At 42.2% G+C, this 23662-nt stretch overlaps 1 protein-coding gene across 6 annotated transcripts in view; it reads left to right on the top strand.

Moving 5' to 3' along the window:
* Positions 1–23662, top strand: part of cadpsa (Ca2+-dependent activator protein for secretion a) — a 580082-nt gene that overhangs the window by 341911 nt on the left and 214509 nt on the right. For all 6 annotated transcript variants that reach the window (XM_078543642.1, XM_078543641.1, XM_078543639.1 and 3 more), the window contains exon 9: positions 21333–21399. In XM_078543642.1, coding sequence (XP_078399768.1) covers positions 21333–21399 — 67 coding nt within the window. The remainder of the gene's footprint in view (positions 1–21332; positions 21400–23662) is intronic.

The raw sequence follows: 23662 nt of genomic DNA, 5'->3' as shown, positions 1-23662 counted from the left end.
CACCCTAATATGTCTCCACTATCCCAGGACAGTCTCTTCAATATGCCTCTGACAGTGTGGCCTCAGCCCCAGGACAGTCTCTGACTCTTCCTTGGACAGTCTTATAACTCTTGCCCCAGGACAGTTTTTCATTACTCCACTCTGTTCCTTGACCACTCCTGCTTTGGTCTCTCCCCTCCCATGTTCCACGTACCCCTCTCCAGTTCTGCCTCGGTCTCCTCCCTCTTTGCTGGTATTGGCCGTTCCCAGCCTTGTCAAAGCTTGTGATACAGGCACCCAAAATCTTGCAGCAATGCTCAAGGAAGACAACCTTAAAGTTGTTGATGAAAAGAAGCTGGCCAGGTGCGCGCCACTTTATGCAGTCGGGAAACAGACCATTCTAAATTCTCGCTGGCCGGGCACTTAATTTGGAGGGGAAGCATCATTCTGGCAAGCTGGCCTTTTAATGAGCACTTGTGAGATGCAAATGAGTGCAAACGTGGTTACTGACATAGACCAGCGGGAAACTCGACCTGCCTTTAACCCGCCATTAAAGTCGGGAAGACAAAATCCTGAGCTAATTTCCTGCTGGCGGGAAACTGATTTTTTTCATCACACCAAATTTAGTTCCCTACCGGCCACAATTCCTGCTGCTGATGAGAGCGGAAAGTTCCACCTTCAGCTTATAGTTAGATAGCAACTTTAATGTGGGAAAACATTACAGAGCGCCTCACAAAGGGCAGATTGGTCACCTGAGGAGCAGTTAGAAAAGATTAGAGCGACATCAAAGCAATAGCTTTCTTCGAAGGTGTGGAGAGATATATCAAAGTAGGTGGCTTTAGAGAGAAAATTCCAGAGTTCTTGCTGAGTAAATTTTCCACTTGCGTATTTCTGGTGTGGGAGCCTTGCCCCATGAAAACTTCATTTTGGGAAATCCTACATGTGTGTGTTTGTGAGGGCTTTCTTTCCATTCATTAATTTTAATGAGTAGAACATAATGGCTACACATGCAAAAGTTTCTAATGTGTACTCACTGTACATGAGATCACAGATTCATAGGCAACAGACACCCCCTGGTGCCATACCCAAGTGACTGCTGCTCATTCTTTATGTATGAACTTTCAGCGGGCTGTTCAACCGTGAGGCATATCATATCCTCATCTGGCTTCCATTGGACTCACATCCAGCCTGGTTGAAGGTAGCTCCAACAACACTCAAAGCTTGACACCATCCAGGACAAAGCAGCCCATTTGATTGGCACCCCATCCACACATAAAACTTTCATTTACTCCATCACTGGCATGTCATATCCACCATCTACAAGATGCACTGCAGCAACTTGCCATGGCTTCTTTGACAGCACTTTCCAAACCTGTGACTTTGATTGACTAGAAGAACAAGGGCAGCAGACACATGGGAACACCACTACCTGTAAGTTCCCCTCCAAGCCACACACCATCCTGACTTGGAACTATACTGCCATTCCTTCTCTGTCACTGGGTCAAAAACCTGGAACTTCCTTTCTAAAAGTATTATTGGTGTACTTACAGCACATGGGCTGCAGCGATTCAAGAAGCTGGCTCACCACCACATTCTCGAAGGCAATTAAGGATGGGTAATAAATGCTGGTATTAACAGTGATGCCCACATCCCATGAATAACTAAAATAAATGAAAAGATCCTGTATAATGAGTCCTCAGTTCACAAATGCTCATTTTTCTCCAATGGTCTTTTCTCGCCGGTAAATAAGTTTAAAGTGATAAAAGGGAAGAACATCAACTGCATTAGTTACAGTGCTATAGCAGATGTTCATCATGTCCACTGCAAAGCTGCTGAAAGATGCTTCTTAACTCAAGTAACTTCATCCATCAGCCTAGAGCCACCCTATCCTTGAGAATGCTATACCTGCACCCACAAGCAGTCTGGAAGGAAGGGAAGACTATGGGTGCAATCGTGTGGTGGCAATGGGGGTCTAGGCCGCCAGCTGGCAAGAGTCCCTCCACCTCTATTCAGGAAGGCCTGCCGCATCTTGTTCCACTCAGGCACTTGGCAGGTCAGCAGCAAGCTGTTCACCCCGCCCCAGTATCAAGGACCCCAAGGATGGGAAATCCCGCCAGTTGGGACTGCCAGCCAATCAAAGGCCAGCAACTCTATTGAAAGGCAGCGCCGTGGGAGAGGGGGTGGCTGCTGCTGGTACAACACCCACCCATGGCCTAGGATTGTTGCTAGATCCCAGGCCCATGAGTGATGATGGGAGTGGGTTATGGGGTGGGGGTTCAGCAGCAAGGGCAGGGAGGGTGCCCTCTGCAGGCCCCCCATTTCCCAATGCCTTGGCCCTGAACGAGGGACTCTTCACCCCCCCCACCCCCCCCCCACCCCCGGGTTCCCGCAAGCAACCCTGACAGAATTTGCTCCCAACACGGTGAGCCCCACCTCCACCGGCTAATACCTGTGGCTGTGGGATGAGGCCCTTCAGTGGCATTAATTGCCCCATTTAAGGGCCTCTGGGCGACAGGGCAAGAAGGCCGTCCTCGGCCTTCACACCTTGAATGTAGTCAGGGTGGAGGCGAGAAGGTGGTGGGGTCCCACCCTACCACCTGATTCAATGCCATCCGCCACCAAACTCGCCAAGGGGGAGGACACAAGATCCTGCCCTATATTTGCAAGGATATAAGAATTCTGTTTGACTGCAATTTACCAGCTGAATTTATGATATTGAAGTTTGCCTCTAGAGAAGAGTTCTTTCCGAACTGGATTAATTAGCTCAGCAATCAAATTAGTTCGGTGTATTGTAAGAATTTTTGGTCTCGTTCTCCTTTTAAAATTAGGGGTATGACAGCTTCCGTCTTTTAGTTAATTCACTAACCCTGTGCTTAGCCTGGAGAAGGTAATGAAGGTTAGAATCTGTACTACTCTTGAGTGTGGATGTTGTAACTGTGGGGGGATTTTTATGGAGCTTGCAAGACTGGGAAACGTGGTAGGTGCGGTGACTCAATTAGGCAGCGGCTGAAATGCTGCTTTCCCGGAAGCGGATTCACATTTCGAGATTAAGTCAGGGGCATGTTTGTGGCGAGTCAGGCCTCCCGCCATCCAATGGCGAGGTTGTACTTGTAATACATTTGCATTCCATGAATACTGATTATATTTTAAAAAATTTACAATTACATCCTACCTTCAAGGTTAAGTCAGCAGCGCCCAAATATCTTGTGGCACCCAGTTCACGTTCGTTTAAAGGTGACATGCAACAGTCGGCTTTGTGCAGTTGTTGAACTCTGAGTGCAGCACAAGGGAGGGAAGCAGGAGGAGAATGGCAGCTAGTGTGGAGGCTCGGGACTGGCAAGTCAGGCATGAGGGGAGGTGTAGAGTGGTGTCGGGGGCATGGAGGAGTAGAAAAGGGATCCAAGGGAGGACAGAGGGTGGGGCCAAAGGCATGGAGGAATGAAGACTGCACGGCCTGGGCTCCTGGGTGTGGTAGGGTTGGGTGGTGAGGACAGTCAGTCAAGGTAAGAAAATAAGTGGCCTAAAGGGCAGGGTCAGTATTGTCCATATGTGAGTCCATCTCAGGGTGTTGGCTGGCAGAGTCCTTACAGGGCTTTGAATTCACCTACAATGTTTCAATTGTCCCCACTGAGAGTGATCTCAAACAATGTCCTTTACAACGTAGAGAAGGGAGGGCCAGCTGAGCCTGCAAGTTCAGTCATGACCCACAGAATGGCGAGTACAACACTGGACACTAACATGAACATACGTTAAAGAGTGAACACAAAAACACAACACTGTGTCTTCTACAATAAAAGGAATGCCTCAAGTTTCCCTGTAACCATCAATGCGCGCCAACCACGAGCTGTGTCTGTCGATTTAGCTTTCTGACAAAGCTAGTTTTAACAAGTAATGATGGCGCACACCTGAATAAAGAGAATACAATGTAAGATGAAATATCTGCAAGTGAAATTTAATTTGGATAACACCTATGCCAGCTTTGTGCTCTCAATATGTCTTTATTAATGGCAATAGAGTTAGGCAGGAAAGTTGTGGAAGTGATGCACAGCATCCCTGTTTGCTTTTTATAGAATTGACCCTGTAAGGTCCTCCTAACTAACATTTGGGGATTGATGTCATTGCTTGGAGAGCTGTTGCACGTCCTGGTCAAACAACATACCATAGCCATATTTATAGAATCATTATTAGCAGCCAATGTTCCAGACTCTTCCCTTCCAATTTCTGGTATGCTCTGTCCCATTGGAGGGGGCACAATGATAGACAGCTATTTTCACACCAAGGCATAAATCTGATTAAAGACTCTTTACTTACCTTGGTGAGTGCAGCTCCAACAACACTCAAGAAGCTTGAGTGTATCCATTACGAAGTACTGCACTCGATGACCACCCCACCTGCTGGTGGACTGTTTCCACCATCAATATACAATGGCTGCACTGTGCATTATCTACCAGATGCACAGCAGCAACACACCACGGCTTTTCCCAAATCGGTGACCTCTTCCGCTTAGAAGGACAGGGACAGCAGGCTTGGAACACCATCACTTCCCAATTCCCTCTCCAAGCCACACACCATTCTGACTTGCACATTAATCATTGTTCCATTACTGTCGCTGTGTCAAAATCCTGGAATGTTCTCCCTAACAGCACTGTGGATGTACCTACACTACATAGACTGCAAAGGTTCAAGAAGGCTCACTACCACCTTCTCAAATGCAATGATGGATGGAAACTAAATGCTGGCCTTGCCAGCAACGTACACACCCTGATAATCATCCTGTCAGAGCTAGATAGATTCTTGATTAACCAGGGGGGTGAAAGGTTATCAGGAGTAGGCAGGAATGTGGGGTTGAGGTTACATTCAGATCAGCCATGGCCTTATTGAATGGCGGAGCAGGCTCGAGGGGCCAAGTGGCCTACTCCTCCTAATTCGCATGTTCGTATGAGAATTAATTTTTTTAAATCCCAGGTGGATGGCACTCACCCTTTCATGACTTCAGGTACAGGAGGAGGAAGAGGATGTAAGCCATCTGGGAATCCCAGCTGCACTGGTTCTATCATCTCTCAGGACAGCAGCACATATCAGACCTTCAGCCATCCCCTCATAGTACTACCCCATTGGAATGTGGGAAAGGCCACCAGGTTGCCAAGGGGCCAGCTGACATGAGACGTAGGCCACCTTAGTCCGGTCAACTTTCTGTAGAACATGAGCAGCCAAACACTTCACAATCCTGATCCTCAAATGGCATCTAAAAGAAGCAAGAAATTAGGTAAAAGAAAGGCACATGTCGGTTCACGAGGGAAAAATAGTGTTGAGAAAGTGGTGGCTGATTTTATACGCTTTGGAGTTCCCTGTAAAAAAAAAGAATGTGCACAGATTTGTTACTTTATTATTGATGGAGGTTGGAGTCATACAAGAAACCATGTATTCATATGGTGCTTATATTTCACTCAGGAGATGGTGATTTGCACAGTCCTGTAGAGGCAAAGAAGACTAATGTATTGTCACATTGTAGGATAAGTGCTGGGTTGAGGAAAGTTGTTTTATATGAGAGTTTGTTTTATATGAGAGGGAAAGATGAATTGAACATAAAAGTAAGGATGTTATGCTTCAGTTACACAGGGCCACATCTCGAATACTGTGTGCAGTTTTGGACTCCTTATTTAACGAAGGATGTTAATGCATTAGAGGCAATTCAGAGGAGGTTTACTAGACTGATACCTGAAATGAGTGGGTTGTCTTATGAGGAAAGGTTAGACAGACTGGGCTTGTTTTCACTGGAGTTTAGAAGAGTGAGGGGTGACTTGATTGAAGTATATAAGATCCTAAATGGTATTGACAAGGTGGACATTGAAAGGATGTTTCCTCTGGCGAGTTAGTCCAAAACTAGGGGGCATTGTTTTAAAATTAGGGGGCGCCCTTATAGGACAGAGATGAGGAGAATTTTTTTCTCCTGAGGGTTGTGTGACTTAGGCAAGGGAATCATAGGTTATCGGGGGTAGATGGGAATGTGGAATTAGTGACACAAACAGATTAGCCATGAACTTATTGAACAGTGGAGCAGGCTCAATGGGTCGAATGGTTTACTCCCGCTCCTGTTTTGTACCCCCTGTTTAAGGTGGTAAGGTTGCGCTGTCAGAGGCAGGTTTTGTTTCACAAAAATGAAGGCTTGAGTGATACTTCTTGCAGTAAATGTTACCTGTGTCTCCATTGCTCCATCCTCTGATATTCCTCCTCCAGGATTATACCCAAAGGGGTGCCATTGCTGCTTGTACTATGGTTAGGTGCTGTGGTATGAAACTCTGTCAATGTTCTAACCTCATTCAGAGCAAGCACTATAGGCAGAATGGCAAAAAAAAAAGGTTTTCAGATATGTGCCTCACCTGCAGATATCTCTGTTCAAAGATCACCAGTTTCTTCCCAGTCAGGATCACCTCACTTCTTCTTGAACTGCCAGTCCTAGGACCTTCGCGAGCTCAATCCAGCTTACCTTGAGTTACTGAGAATGCAGAAAGCTCAAAGCACTTTGAAATATATAAATGAGGCCAGTGCTGACACACTAATCGGATGGTTGAAGGCTCCAAAATTTCAAGGAAATTTAGGGCTAGATTTTCCGGCAGACATTGGAACCCAGAAGTCGGCCCCATATGGGGGTCCAGAGCCCACCCATATAGCAGCATGTCCACCAGCACAACTTTCTGGGAGGCAGCCTCCTAATTGGCTGTCTCTGTACTCACTGTCTGCACAGAAGTGCTCAATTAAAGTGACCTGAAGTGGGCAGGGGTATTGGGTTGGAAGGGAAACCACTTCACAGGGTTGTTAATGGATGGGGCTGTGGCCCTGTCATTGGGGCATAGAGTCTCTGACTTCAATGGCCCTTTGGCCTGCCACCATTGATGCCACAGCTTGATTGAGCTGGTGGCCCTCAAACACACCCAGAATGAATAAACAGTTCGGACCTGTACTCTTATTTCCCAGTTTTTACTGTTTCTTCATTCTGGGCAGTGGGGGACTGCTCTGACATCAGGAAAATGCCAGTGCTGGCGCAAAGTGGCCTATATGTGGAGCCTTAATGAACAAACTGGCTTCCCATGTCCATGCACCAGGGAATTGACCTGATTTCCGGCACGCCTGGGAAAGTTCGCCGAAGGGGGAAATGTGTCAGGGAGCCAGCCTGCTTTGACTCCCCGCTATTTTCCTGGCCCCACCCTGCAGCTCTGCCTACAAGGTGCTTGGAAAATCCAGGCCGTTGCGTCTTATAAAGGTGGAAATTTGACAGAAACTGCTGCCACCTGAAATTCCTTGCAAAGTAATTTATTTTACTGTCCCTGCGTGATACTTAACACCAGGAAAGGTGAAGAAATTTACCCCTAAATCTTCATAGTAGTGAACTAGTGCCTTAACCATCTGTTAGGGTTCCTGCACTAAGTATTTTATCCATCTGAAAATTTAGAGCCTAATATCCACTTCTGTGAGAATAAAGTCAAAATCAGTCAGATGATGGAAGTAGATTTAGTATTCAGGTCGTAAGCATTATGTGATATAATCGGATCTTCTGCCATGTGGACAGTTCATCATCTACTACTACATATATTTTCAAAGTGGGGATTGGTGATCCCTGATGCCATTATTTTTCCATTTATTCATCATCATACTTTGCTGCATTTATTGATTATTTATTTAACTTCCGAATGTATGAACTTTTGCTCGGAGAAGGAGTAAGAAGAGAGACCACACAGTGTCTGCAGTGTTCATTGTCTTCCATGTCGTCATGATAGGCCTCCTGGAGGAATGCAGTCCCTTTCCCACTCCTTCCAAAGGAAGTTAAAATCTTCCCTGTCAGCTTGGAGCTAAGTCCTTGCACAGTAAGATAGATCAGTTTTGCACTGAGTTTTGTGATAGAAGTGGATTAATAGAGAACTCCTAGAAAATAAAGTGGAAGAAGAAACTCTAAAAGTCACCTGAATATATGTAATAAAGAAGCAGTGTCTGCAAAAAAAAAATTTCTAGATAAAAACTGTGATGCATATTTCTTCTCTGCATATTTAATATCTGGAAGATACTGTTCATGAATCAGGTTAATACTTAATCATCAATTGAGCCATGTGCTTTGTATTCATCCTAAAAATATACTAAGAAATGTGATATTTCTCACCAAATAAGCTGGAATTATTTTATTACTTTTGATCACGCGTTTAAATATATCTGTACTTCTGCAAATCAGCTGATGATAATAAAGCTCTGCTCATTCAAGGAAGTTGTTTTCTGTCCTTTTTCCATCCAGCAGAGGGCAGTCTTGGTTCACTCAGGAGTTGAGCAGGAGCTGATACAAATCCATTCCCTAAATCAAATTCACTGAATCATTTTTTTAAATTTTTCAATCAAACAGGCATTTCCTACCTCATATCAAAGTCATTTTGTTGCTGCCTCAGTGCATCATGTCTGAAGAATGACGTGTGAAATGTCAGTATGATTAGTTTTGCTAAACAGGTCACCAATTTTCTGTCAATTTTGCATCCAGCGATCACTGATGCGTGTTATTAATTCTTGTGAGCTTTATTTATCATCATGATGCAGAATCTTCAGATTCTGTTCCAGGGCTGTGGTATGCTCATAATTCCCAGCTTCAACTGTAATGAGCTTTGTTTGTTCAGCTATCTTTCCAATTGTACTCAATGACACATCTGATCTTTGTTGAGATGACTGAAATGTCACAGAGTTAGTTGTGAAATACTAGACTGAATCCTAAGGTACATTTATTTAGGTATACAGGGCTAGCAGTTTCGACAAACCTTCAGATGGTTGATTTTGACCTTGTCTTTCAAATATCTGCTACTGTCAGAAAAGCATGAGAAAGATGGGAACAACTAATGATCATCCAGATACTTCACCTAACCTTTAAATCTATGTAATTTAGATGCTCACATGACTTGGCGATAGCCTGGCATCTGTTTAGCACCCATTTGAATCAGGAATTTGACCATTTTAGTTTCAAATTGCCCAAGCAAAAAAATATTCCCTGCGCTAAATGCTGCTAAATTTGCCTGTGGTTGGTAGGACCCTAGCCTCCCAGTCAGAAAGTTGAGTTCCAATCCCAGTGCAGAAACATGAGCACAAAAATCTAGGCTGACACTCCAGTGTGGTACTGAAGGAGCGTTACACCATCAGAAGGGTTGTCTTTTGCAGGAGTTGTTAAACCAAGGCCCCAGCTGCCCTCTCAAGTGACTGTAGGCCCATGGCGCTATTTCAAAGAGTGGGGGAGTTATTCCTGGTGTCCCAGATTCCTCAATCAACATCTCAAAAAAGTAATGATTTGATCATTATCTCATTGCTGTGTGTGGGAGCTTGCTGTACGCAAATTGGCCACCAGGTTTCCTACATAACTACATTGACTACACTTCAAAAGTTCTGAAATAACTATAAAGTGTTTGGGACATCGTGAGGCCGAGATAAGTGTTCTGCAAATGTAAGTCGTCTTTCTTTCATAATCCTTAACTCCAAAGCTGTTGCAACTCAGCCCCAAATTCCATGCAGTGAGTTGTACCCGGTTGTGCCATTGCACCTAGCATCATGTGGAGAGCTGAATGCAACAGAATTTTGTCAGCCTATCCATTGGTAGATGTATTGGTGCAAACCCTCTCTAAAATGGGAGTGATTTGCCAGTGCGCTCAAAAATTAGAATGCAGGCTTTTAAAAAAAAAACAGTTCTGGCTAAAGATTTCAGCAGCATGCTACATATCAGTAGCGAAATGTTTTGATCCCTCAGTTTGCTGTCAGGTAGTTGCACTGCGTGGCTCAAATGTGTTTATGCCACACTTTTCAAGAATATTGACCACTGCAGTATCTGGCACTGACAGCTGAAAGAGGGACGTGGCAAAAAAGAACTGAAGAAAAATATGGTATTTTTTGGTTGTACAGAACTTGAGTATTGCTGGAAAAAAAGGACATGTCAAAGCTTTTTGTCTTGCACTCATCAGGACACTTTGCTGACTGGTATTAATATATGTATGTTAATATATTAGTACACATGGCCCTGTTCTTTCCATACAGAAAGAATTTATACACACATTGCGCCTGTTTCAGCTAAACAAAATAAGTGACAGTCTTTCGCTGACTCATTCCTCAGGGCAATGCCTTGACCAATCAAGGTCAAGCTACCTGGTTTAAATTTCAAACAATGCTTGGCAGTTAACTGTCAGTCACCATCACTGGTGCATTTTCCATGGCAACCCCTCTACCAATCAGTCCACTTGCCAACCAATCAGAACTCTCTTCTCATAAAGTATAAATTGCTGTTTTCCCCTTATATTGGCATTCTTGCAAAGTGTCCCAAAAAGCTTTGACATGTTCCTTTTTTCAGCAATACATTATTTTTTCTAGAGTGATCACCAAATCTCCTCGAGGAGAGAGAGCATAGGAGAGGCAGAATGCTTGGTCTCCATGAGAGTAACCCTTAATAACTCGTGTCTCATACCATATAGAGGGAGATGACATTGACACTAAGTACCATCTCTCACCTCTGGGAATGTCCATCGGTGTTGCAATCATTGACTTAACCAGGGCAAGCAAAGTAATACATCAGTCACTTTCTCTTTTCTGCCCTAGGCAACAGAACATTCATTACCTTTAATTAAAACCTTTCCCACTGCACTCCTATTTCAGAGAGGCAATTACCCTTACAGTAACACTGACATTTACAATAAGGTCTATAAATTTAGCCATATAGCATTCATCTTGTGGGTGCTAATTAACATACTAAACTCCCAATATGGTGGGCAGGAAGCAATCGCACATTTCCGGCCAGGGGTGTACCACCTGCCATATTGATGAAGGAAGAAAGTAGGCATCCAGAGGCTGCACCGAAAGCAGGCATCAGATTCTTTGCATGCGCAAATCAGAGACCAAATGCCTGCTTGCGGCCTCCACTTAAACAACTACTTATATTGATATAGCGCCTTTAACACAATGAAATGTCCCAAGGCGCTTCACAGGAGCACTATAAAACAAAGAATGACACCGAGCCTCGGAAGACGATATCGGATCAGATGACCAAAAGCTTGGGCAAAGAGCTAGGTTTTAAGCAGCATCTTAAAGGAGGGAAGCGAGGCAGAGAGGTGCCAGGAGGGAATTACAAAGCTTGAAGCCTAGAAAAATTAACACATGAATTAGGAGCAGGAGTAGCCGTTTGGCCCTCAAACCTGCTCCGCCTTTCGATAAGATCGTGGCTGATCTGATTGTAGCCTAAAGTTCACTTTACTGTCTGTCCCCCATAATGCTTGATCCCCTCGTTGATGAAAAATCTAACTGACTCAGCCTTGATATATTCAATGACCCAGCCTCTACTGCTGCCTTGGGAAGAGAATTTGACAGACTAATAACCCTCTGAGTGAAAAGTTTCTCGTCATTTCAGTCTTAAATGGGAGACCCTTAATTTTTAAACTATGCCCCCTCTAGATTCCCCCACGAGAGAAAACATCCTTCCAGCATCTACCCTGTGAAGGCCCCTCACAATCTTATGTTTCAATAAGAGCACCCCTCATTCTTCTAAACTCCAATGGGTATAGGCCTAACTTGCACAATCTTTCCTCCTAAGATAACCCCTTCATCCCAGGAATCAGTCGAGTGAACCTTCTCTAAACTGCTAATGCAATTATGTCCTTTCTTAAGTAAGGAGACCAAAACTGTACAGACTACTCCGCATGTGGCCTCGCTAAGGCCCTGTACAGCTGTAGCAATACTTCCCTACTTTTATACTCGATTTCCCTTGCAATAACCGGCAACATTCCATTTGCCTTTCTGGATTTTAGCATTTTCCCTACCACAGATGTTAGACTAACTAGCCTTTGGTTTCTTGATTTCTGTCTCCCTCCTTTCTTGAACAGAGGTGTTATATTTGCGATTTTCCAATCTGCTTGGACCTTTCCAGAATCTAGGGAATTTTGGAAAATCACAACCAATGCTTCTATTATCTGCAGCCACATCTTTTAACACCCTAGGATATAGGCCATCAGACCCCGGGGACCTGTCAGCCTTTAGTTCTAACATTTTGCCCAGTACCTTTTCCCTAGTGATTGTGATTGTTTTAAGTTCCTCCCTCCATTTTACCTTTTACCTCTTGATTTTTAATTATTCTTAGGTTGTTCGTTGTGTCTTCTACAGTATCTGGCACAGACACAAAATACCTGTTCTACAGTTCCATCATTTTCTTGTTTCCCATTATTAATTTCCCTGTCTCACCCTCTAGGTGACCAACACTCACTTTAGCAACTCTTTTCCTTTTTAAATGCTTGTAGAAACTGTTACTATCTTTTATATTTCTAGCTAGCTTTCTCATTCTCGAATTTCTCCCTCCTTCCTTTTTTTTAGTCATCCTTTGCTAGCTTCTGAAACCTGTCCAATCTTCTGGCTCACCGGTAATCTTCACAGCATCGTCCATTTTTTCTTTCAATTTGTTACCATCCTTAACTTCGTCAGTTAGCCATAGATGATGCATCCTTCTCATAGAGTTTTTCCTTCTCAATGGAATATATCTTTACTGTGAGCTATGAAATAATTTCCTTAAATTTAAATGCCAATGCTTCTCTACCGTCTTACCTTTTAGTCTATTTTCCCAGTTCGCTTTAGCTAACTCTGTCCTCATACCTTTGTAATTGCCTTTATTTAAGTTTAAGACACTAGTCTTAGGCCCACACTTCTGATCCTCAAACTGAATGTGAAATTCTATCATGTTATGATCGCTGTTGCCAAGAGGCTCCTTAATATAAGATCACCAAGGCAAATTGAAGGCACGACCACAAATGGTGGAGAAATTATAATTGGGAAGGCACAAGAGGTCAAAGTTAGAGGAGCGTAGATATCTCAGGAGGATTGTGGGACTGAAGGGAATTACAGAGGTTGGGAAGGGGGAGGATTTGAAAACAAGGATGAGAATTTTATAATCAAGATGTTGCTTGACTGGGAGCCAATGTAGGCCAGCAAGCATATGGGTGATAGGGGAACGTGACTTGCTGTGAGTTAAGAAATGGGCAGCAGAATTTTGGATAACCTCAAGTTTACCGAGGGTAGAATGTGGGAGACCAGCCAGGAGTGTGTTTGGAATGATCAAGCCTAGAGGTAACAAAGGCATGGATGAGGGTTTCAGCAGCAGGTGAGCTGCATGGATGAAGTCGGGTGATGTTAGAGGTGCAAATAGGTGGCCTTAGTGATGACATGAACATAAGGTCAGAAGTTCATCTCGACATCAAATGTGACACCAAGGTTTTAATCAACTGGCTTAATTTCAGACTGTTTCCAGGGAGTGCAATGGAATTGTTAGCTAGGGAACAGAATTAGGAGTGGGGGCCAAAAAGAATGGCTTCAATCTTCCCAATATTTAATTGGAGAAAATTGGTTTGCACCAAAGTAGCCAGCATCAATACTGGTTACACTCAGTAAAAGCAGACCTTGACACAGCCTGCAATGTACAAGGTAAGTTTTCACATTCACTTCCCTGAATCTGAAACCAGGAGGAACAAGAGTGTCAAATCCTATGAATAAATGTTATAAGGATGAGCTGCATTCACTGGTGAAGCACATACCATGTGCCATCATGAGTAGGTAGTGGAGACAAGAGGATAAACAAGAATTTGCTGGCTCCAGGAACAGCTCAGATATATTCTTCAGCTGCCGAGCTCAGTGATCTCACCTCCATGAGCCATATGTTTAAAAGAACTATGCTGTCTGAAGCACTAACATTTTCTACAGCCAATACAGGGTTCCTAGGAACCCTGGATGGTCTGTTGGCTAGTATGCAGCACAGTGGGACAATCTCTTGCCACTGTTCACATTGTTGAAGTCTTGGGCTCCAACTGGCTCTGCGCAATATGCAAGGCGGTTAGATGAAGAGACCCATTACATGTGGCCTCATGCTCCTCATTCCTACCCTGTGCCGTACTACACAATTCACAGGGCATACTGAGAGAGTCACCGGCTGGAGGAATATGGCTGGAGGAGACACTGTTGAAACTGCTGTCTCTCAGGGTGACATAACATTACGCTTCTCCAACTTCCCTTATGACAATAGATGTGGCAGAAAGTGAACAGCCTCTGCAATATTGAATGTAGAGCGAGTAGTTTCATGGCTATCTCATGGTCTAGCTCAAGGAGGCAGCGATGCACTTCCATCCCAAGGTTCTCCTACTGAGAAACAGCAGCTAATATCTTGACACTGCAACTGGGGGAACATCTGGAAAAAACTGGTTCAAGAGTGCAGAAATCATATTCTGTCAACAAGGGATGCACCAGGTAAGGAGCACTAAACGCATGCATTGCAGAATTAAACTTGGTTGAAATTTATTCATCCACTGTGCACCAAGAGTTTTAGAGGATGATGTAGTATAAAGTTTTGACAGATGAGAGAAATGGGACCCATGGTTGTCTACTTAGTACAGATATCTTTTTCAGGTGAGTTTTTTTATTTGCTGCATAGTGCAGATTTAGAGAGGAAAGAAAGAAAACAGAGGGACATTCATATATAGGGCAGATGGTACTTGGATGAACCTGGTGTTTGGCTGTGGCTTCCTTCGATGCCCTGCAGTAAGAATCTTTTCTGGGTGTTTGTCTTTAACTTGCTCAGGTACTGGCTGTGTCTGCCTTCTTCACCAGCTCCATGCTTATAAACCTGGATAACAAATTTGTGCAGCTGGCAGAATATGACAATAATCTTTGGAAACTTGGAAGGACTGTATCCTATCACAACCCCCAACATCTGTCCAGCCACCTAAAGCTCTGTTTCAAGAGCCTTGGCATGTGTTCAGTGATGATTTTAATGGCTACATGGGTATGGTTGTATTTGCAGTGATAATCCTTTGTAGAACAAATCTGCAGCACTCAAATTTCACTTTCAAGTCCTAGCATTGCAAAATTACGAGTGGCCCTTTAAATGCTGCCTTCAACTTTCCCTATAAAACTCGACCTATACCTGTGACACACACACAAATACACACCACACCGAAAATAGACAAGAGCTGCATTACAATATTAAAGTCATTTAATGATAAGCAGATCGTTTACAATGATTTTAATATTCCTATTTTTGGGGAGCGCTTTGTACTTTCCCACTCTGCCTCAAATGTGTATGCATATAACTATACAGTACGGGCAGGTAGTTAGCAATCAGATTATTTGCTTAGTTCCTGACCAACGCAGACTTCCCATTCTGTGCCAGCATCAACAACTGTCATGATTCAAAAGTATACCCCAATACACCCATGGGATCTCCATAATGCACCACTGTGCATAAATAAACCTACTTGGACATTATGTCTGTGAATCTCATATACCCTAATATTCTATTAAGTTTTGGCAATTGCAACAGAACAATACGTTGACAATTTGAACATTTGATAATTAGCATACTGAGCTCTTTGTCCTGCTCCATAATTGTATCATAGCCTGAGCTGTGCCATCATATTAAGTATTTTTTGTGGAAAAATGCTAAATAATAATTATTGTTCATCTCACCCAGTTGCAATGTATCTGTTTCAATGGTGCCTGTATCCTGTTTTCCTATACTGCTTTATATAATTTGAAAATACAGATATTCTATTTGCAATGCTTTCAATAAGCTTATTAATGAAAAATACCTGCTGTCTAAATACCGGTAGCTTTGTGTGTTAAAAATGTATCTTACAGTATGTATATGGGTTATAAATTGGAATACATGGTTAAGCCTGAACGCTATCCATAAGATGTATGCAGAATAGTTGATCAGGATGCAGTAAAGATGTGACTTTACTCCTGATGTTTATCTACACTTATTGACACTCACATTTCTACAGAGAATTTTCTATTTGATGAAATTCAACCTTATGACTAATGTCTCACAAAAAGGAGAGGGAAACGGGGAGGAATTCAGTGTAACAGAACGAGCTAAAGGTGTGAAAGAGCCAAAATGAAGTGGATCAGTGGCAGAGTTCAGCCTCAGTACCTCCTGCAGCAATATATAACGTTTTTAAACACTCTAACACCGACTCAATTGTAAGTTACTTCCTTTATAAAACAAACCAGAAACATGTAAAGGGAACTGGACAGAAGGAGTGAGATTTGGAGGCCTCATCACAGAGAGCAATCAAGTGGGTATTGGCTGTTAGGTTCCTTAGACACTAGTGCTGTGAGATGCTGAAACTGAGAAAATGATCCGGAATGAAAATCCAAAACGTAATACAGAGCTGTCTATACTGGCACCCCACCATACCAACAATAAATATTTGAGGTGTAGAATTGTCCTATGCCGTCTTACCGTGATGTGAAGTACTTAGAATTCAGGATGACTTCCCTTCTCACGTTATTCTGAGCCGCAGTGTCATTTCTGACAAACATGCTCATATGCCAGTACTAAGGTGTGGGCTTGAAAGAGCACAAGTTAATAAATTTGATGTTTTTTTTAATGGCTATCACTAAACGGCGGAAAATTAATATTCAATAACCCTGCAAATGATGGTCACTTGTGCATGCAAAGAACTTGTGGCATCATTTCCTGTTAAGTGTGAACTTCTACTGATGATCTATCTAACTTATGCCAAATCCTGCAGTAGCCTCCTGCTGGGTCTGAATCACAGCAGATCAGCAGGCCATAAATTTAACATTTGACGTTCAGTATGTCCTCCTCACATTTACACCACAAAAGCATTCAGATTTGTACAATACAAATCAAACTATCTTGGCAGCAATGCTTGCTTTCAAGTAGGTGCGGTACTGAATGCTCCTAAAGACATCATCAGGACCTACTTTAAATCCCTATGCCAGAAGTAAACCATCCAAAAATGGCATCGCATCACTTATCAAAAGAGCAGAAAGAAATGAAAAGAAGATGGAATAGTTCTGTTAATAAAGGATGAGATAAGTACATAGTGAGAAACGATCTTGGTTTGGAGGATCAAAATATAGAATCAGTTTGGGTGGTGATAAGAAATAGCAAAGGAAAGAAGTCAATGGTGGGAGCGGTTTATAGACCCCCTAACCTTAGACTGCAAGACAGCATATAAATGAAGAAGTAATTAGGGCTTGTAAGAAGAGTACTGCAATAATTATAGGAGATTTTAATTTTCATATAGATTTGACAAATCAAATTGGCAAAAGTAGCCTGGAGGATAAGCTCATAGAGTGTATTTGGAACAGTTCCTTAGAACAATATGTTCTGGAACCAACCAGGGACCAGGCTATTTTAGACCAGGTAATGTGTAATGAGATAGGATTAATTAATGACCTAATAGTTAAGGATCCTCTAGGTAAGAGTGATTATAACATGATAGAATTTCATAATCAGTTTGAGGGTGAGAAATTTGGGTCTGAAACTAGTATCTTAAACTTAAAGCAATTGCAAGGGTATGAAGACAGAGTTGGCTAAAGTGATATTGGAAAATAGGTTAAAAGGCAAGACAGTAGAGAAGCAGTGGCCAGCATTTAAGGAGATATTTCATAATCTTCAGCCAGGATACATTTCATTGTGAAAAAAAGACTCTGAGAGGGATGTGCCATGCAGGGCTAACTAAGGAAGTTAAGGCTAGTGTCAAATTAAAAGAAAAGATATACATTGCTGTAAAAATTAATGAAGAATGGGAAAATTTTAGAAACCAACTAAGTATGATTAAAAAACATAAAGAGGGAGAAATTGGAGTATGAGAGAAAACTAACTCGAAATGTAAAAACAGACAGTAAAAGCTTCTACAAGTATTTAAAAGGAAGAGAGTAGCGAAAGTGAGTGTTGGTCCCTTGGAGGGTGAGACTGGGGAACTAATAATGGGAAACAAGGAAATGGCAGAGACTGTGAACAAGTATTTTGTATCTGTCTTCATAGTAGAAGGCACAAAAATCATCCCAAGAATAGTAGAAAATCAAGAGGCAAAAGGAAGTGAGGAATTTAAAACAATCATGATTACTAGAGAAAGAGTACTGAGAGAACTAATGGGACTAAAGGCTGACACGTTCCCTAGATCTGATGACCTGCATCCTAGAGTCTTGAAGGAAGTAGCTGCGGAGATATATGGATGTGTTGGTTGTAATCTTCCAAAATTCCCCAGACTCTGGGAAGGTCCCAGCAGATTGTAAAGTTGCAATGTAACACCTCTATTCAAGAAAGGAGGGAGACAGGAAGCAGGAAACTATAGACCAGCTAGTTGAACATCTGTCATTGGGAAAATGCTAGAATCGATTATTAAGGTGGTGGTATCTGGACATTTAGAAAGTCATAAAACAATCAGGCAGAGTCAATATGGTTTTGTGAAAGGGAAATCATATTTGACAAATTTATAGGAGTTCTTTGAGGATGTAACAAACAGGATGGAGAAAGGGGAAACAGTAGCTGTAGTGTATTTAGATTTCCAAAAGGTATTCAATAAGGTGCCACATAAAAGGTTACTGCACAAGATAAGAGCTTATGAGGCAGCATTTCCTGGTCAGCGAGTGGGGGCGGGGCGTGCGTCCCGACATCACCCTGCGCCATTTAGATTTTCAGTTTGGTGGGCGCGCAGCCGACTCAGCTGCGTGCCTGCTGACCTGTCAACAGCCTATTAAGGCCATTAAAAAAGTAATTAAAATGATTAATAATGGACCTGCCCGTCCAACCTTAAGATTGGCGGGTAGGTGAAGAGCCCAGGCGGCCTTCTGAAAAAGCATGAAACCTCATTCAAGGGCGGGATGAGGTTTCATGAGGGATTTAAAATGTTCGGAAAATGTTTAAATAAAAGTAATGGACATGTCCCAGCTCATGTGACAGTGTCACATGAGGGGACATGTCAGGAAAATTTTTTCTTACCTTTAATAAATTTTAAAAAGTTCAACCGACCTCCCTTAGGCAGCACTTTGCCTCAGAGAGATCCGTGCGCTCTTCCATGCGCATGCACGAAGGAGCACACACACCTGCTCAGGGAATCCCCTCTCTCCCCCCTCCCCCAACCACCCGCATAGGGACGCCCACCTGATGTCACCGCGCTTCATTTTACGCATTGACGAACGCCCACCCCCCCCACTCCGCTCGCTGACCAGAAAATTCTTCCCCATAAAAAGTTAGCATGCAGGTACTGCAATTATTAGGAAGGCAAATGGAATGTTGACCTTTATTGCAAGGAAGATGCAGTATAAGATAGGGAAGTCTTGCTACAACTGTACAGGGCCTTGGTGAGACGCACCTGGAGTATTGTGTACAGTTCTGGTCTCCTTACTTGGGAAAGATTTACTTGCATTAAAAGTAGTTCAGAGAAGGTTCACTAGGTTGATTCCTGGATGAAGGGCTTGTCTTATGGTGAAAGGTTGAGCAGGTTGGGCCTATTCCCATTGGAGTTTAGAAAAATTAGGTATCTTATCGAGACATAAGATTCTGAGGGGGCTTGACAGGGAATGTTTCCTCTCATGGGAGAACCTAGAATTAGGGGGCAGATTTTCAAAATAAGGATTCCCCCTTTTGAGATGGAGATGAGGAGGAATTTCTTCTTTCAGAGATCGTTGGTCTTTGGAATTCTCTTCCACAGAGTGCAGTGGGGGATGGGTCATTGAATATATTCAAGGCTGACATGAACAGATTTTCAATTGACAATCGAATCCCAGGTTATGAAGAACAGGTGGGAAAGTGGAATTAAGGCCACAATCAGATCTTTTTGAATGGTGGAGCAGGCTTTATGGGCCGAATAGCCTACTCCTATTTCTTATTTATGATCACACATAATACTGCCACTAAGGCCTCCTGAGATGGATGATCTAAACACCTGCCTGTTCCAGGCGAAAGCAGGATACACGCATCATTGAAACAGATACATTGCAACTGGGTGAGGTGAACAATAATTATTATTTAGCATTATACATGATAAAACAAATTGGATTCCAGATGTGGCACTGATTATACTCTGCAATGCTACGCAAATTTTTACCAGACAGTCAGTGTCTGACAGGTGATCCTTCAAGGGACTGCTGGAGGCCACTCACTCAGAATAGGGCAGGAAATGCTTAATCTTGTTTATTGGTGCGAGCAGGACAATGTCCCCTCAAAAAAGCACCAGCTGCTGCCAGCCCATCAAAGGCCTCCTCTGTGATTACCTCTTCTGCAGCCTCCCACATGGATGTTGCCAATCTCAAGCCCTCCCAGAACCAGTGAGCTGCAGATGTTGGCACCTGTAGCTCACTGGTGGGATATAACTGAGAACCGGTCCTCAAAATGGCTGGAGCCTTACGCCCGCAAGAACTGATGGGAGGCTGGTGCACTCTGCCCAGGCCTCCTGTCCCTGAATGCTCGCTCTTCACCAATAGTTAAAATGGTCACCAAAGTTTCTGTGCAGTGTTCTTGTTAGTATTAAGTGTTGTCATGTTCACTCAGTCACAAGGCCACTTTCCTGATATAATGAACTCAAGAAGGTTGGTGCAATTGATTTAAAGATATGTAGAAATGCAGAAAGTACTTCCTAAGTGTTTACATCAAGCGGTTTCAATCTCATCTGAAAGTTTTGAATTCCAACTTGGTTATTTCCTATAGAGAGAAGTGGGGAGAGAAATTAGACAAAATATAAATCTCAAAAAACCCTACAATAAATCTTCCATTAGTTTGTTACATTTCCAACTCTGTGATCCTTTATCTGTCTATATGTCAATCTCTTTATCTCACTCTGTCTGGAAATGTCTGAATTGAGTCTTTTGTGTTCAAAAATACAAACATGAGAAAAATAAAGTCAGGCAAATGAGTCACACTTCTAATTTCTGACTTCACTGTCTCCTGTTTACAATCAGATTAGATACAATTTAGCAATTAGATTTTGTAGCCTTAAAAGCATAAGCATGGTTAAACACCACACAAAGAATTTCAGCTCCAGTCCTTCTAGGATATGGCCTGATTCCCAGCCAACCTCAGCATACAATCAACCCGAGTTCCACGGGTACGGTCTTCACCAAAAATGGCATGCATCTGCAGAATCTCTTCAACTCTGCTTACGATGGGTTGGATGTTGTAGATCCACCAATGTTATCTTTAAGTAACAGCAACAGCTGCAGCAACTAAACTTTTGCTTATTCTCAATTTATGGACCTAGCCTCTGTCTTCTTAAGCCTGCTTGTACTGCACCTTTGAACTCATCATCTACTGAGTTCTCATGGCTCTGTTTCCTTTTATATAGTTTAAACCAGAAGTTTTGATTGTCAGCCTCAGTTTCCTTAGCAACTGGGAGGCTCAGTTTCCTTTCTCAGTTTCCCTTTTCAATTAGGGCCTGTGTCAAAAAACGTAAACTTTGCCCATAGATCCCGTCACAATTGTTAAAAATGAAACACGTGCTAACCATCTCATAACTTCATTCTTAAAATCTGTTTCTGAATGTACTTTTCTGTGGTTTGTTTTCCAGGTATTTGTGGACCATTGGTAAAAATGTTTGGAAAAGATGGAAGAAAAGATTCTTTGTTCTAGTGCAGGTAAATGAAAATGAATATTCCAAGTGTCTTTGACTTATAAATTAGTGATGCAATTTACAAAAAGCTTACTGCCAAATATGTATTTTTTTTATTAATCCACAATCTCATTTTAAGTATTTTCCTTCACTTGCTCATGTTAAAAGTGTCATCTGACTGACAGCTATAATAGTACGTAGCAAGTATATGGGAACTCAGCTATGTTTGATTATAATTTAAGAATTGTCCACAAGGTGAGCTGCCAGAAACAGTGTGAAGACTTGGCAGTGCCTTTCTGTTGCTAAGAGAGGAAAGTGAGGAAATTGATCTAATAGGGGCAAGAAATACATGGTTGCATACAGGGCAGGGTTAGCAATTAAATACTGCAGGCTATAATATATTTAGAAATGATAGAGAAGGGTGAAGGGAGTGATAGGGCAGATGTGTTAATCACAAACAATACCATCGCTGTAACAAGAAAGGATGTAACAAACAGAGGTATAAATGGAATCCATATGGATTGAGATATAGGTCACACTACTAAGGGAATGCTACACACCACCAAATAGTAAAAATCAAGTAGAAGGAGAAATTTGTAGGCAAATATATAAAATAAGTTTAAAAAAAAACAACCATGGTTATGGGGGAATTTCAGCTACTCCCATCTAAACTTACAGGGAAAGTAGGTGAAAGGTGAGAAGGGGATGGAGCTTTTTACAGGGTATAGAAAGACCCCTTTCTGCTCTAATATGTAACAAACCCAATAAGAGTGGAAGCAATGCTGGACCTAATAATGGGGAATGAACCAGAGCAGACAAGAGCAGCTATGGAGAAGGGATCACAGTATGATGAGGTCTAAGATGATAATTAGGAGACATACGGATTGCACAAAGATCAAAGTAATAGATTGGATAAAAGCTAACAATGTAACCAATCATACTGAATTCTTTGAAGAACTAACAAAAAGATTTGACAACGTTACCTGATGCTGTATACATGAACTTTCAAAAAGCTTTCTATATGGAAGTGACTCATGACATTGTTAGGGTGTGTGGTGTCAGGGGTCAAGTAACAGATTGGATTAAAAGACAGTTAAGAACAGAAAGTAGAAGGTAGGAGTTAAGGTAGGTTTCTCTGACTGGTAGAAATTGGGAAGTGGCATCCTGCAGGGATCCATGCTGTGATCACTGTTGTTCACTGTATACATAAATGATTTCAACTCAGAAAGCAGTATGCTGTCGAATATCATCCATGGGGTGAGGGTGTGTAGCTAATAATAGCTAATGTGAGGGACTGCACCAAAATACAGGAAGACATAAACAGGTTTGTGGAGTGGGTGGAGAAGTAGCAAATTAAATTCAATAGGGTAAATTGTGACATGCTTCATTTTGGTAAGTAGAGTCCAGGGTCATTTACTCCTTAGAAAGTAAGAAGCTAAATTGGGTAGAAGAGCAATGAGATCTGAGAATACATGATTTGCTGGTACATGAATTGCTAATAGTAGGTAATTGTTGATAGGACCATAAAGATTGCAACAAAATGAAATAATACACACAGGCAGAATGTAATGTTAAATTTATATTGAACCCTAGTTCGACCATACTTGAGTGCTACGTAAGGATATTGAAGCACTGGAAAAAGAGCAGGGAAGATTTATACGGCTGTAATCAGAATTAAGGGATGTAAATATCAGGAAATATTGAATGGGACTAGTGTCTTTTCTCTGGAGAAGGTAAAGCTACGAAGAGACCTGACAGAAGCCTTTTAAAGTTATGAACTGGCTCAACAGGGTGGATATGGAGAAAATGTTTCTACTAATTGGGTGAGTCCAGAAGAAGGAGACATAAATATAACACAGCAATCAACAGATCAAACAAAGAAATGAGAGCAATTTCTTTACAGAGAGAGAGGGGTGAGAATGTGGAACTTGCTGCTACATGGAGTGGTTGAAGCTGATAGCATCTATGTATTTAAAAGGAGGATTGATACATACATGAGAGCAAAGGAAATAGAGGAATACAAGGGCAGGGTGTGAACAGGTAATTAGAGTGAGAAGATTCTTGTGTGGACTATAAACACAAGCATGGACCGGTTGGACCAAATGGTCAGTTTCTGTACATAGATTTTATGTAATTCCATTCAGGACAAAGACTTGAGAACCCTGTAGAAAGCAGATCACACACTGACTGCAAGAGCACTGATGAATGATGAAGAGGTGATAATATGGATTTCATTTAATGACATCACTGAGAACAACTAATAATAATTTTTAAAATATTTAATAAAT

Source organism: Cetorhinus maximus, chromosome 6, assembly GCF_964194155.1.
Source record: "Cetorhinus maximus chromosome 6, sCetMax3.hap1.1, whole genome shotgun sequence".
In the NCBI taxonomy this organism is placed as follows: Eukaryota; Metazoa; Chordata; class Chondrichthyes; order Lamniformes; family Cetorhinidae; genus Cetorhinus; species Cetorhinus maximus.
This window is presented reverse-complemented; position numbering and strand designations above follow the sequence as displayed.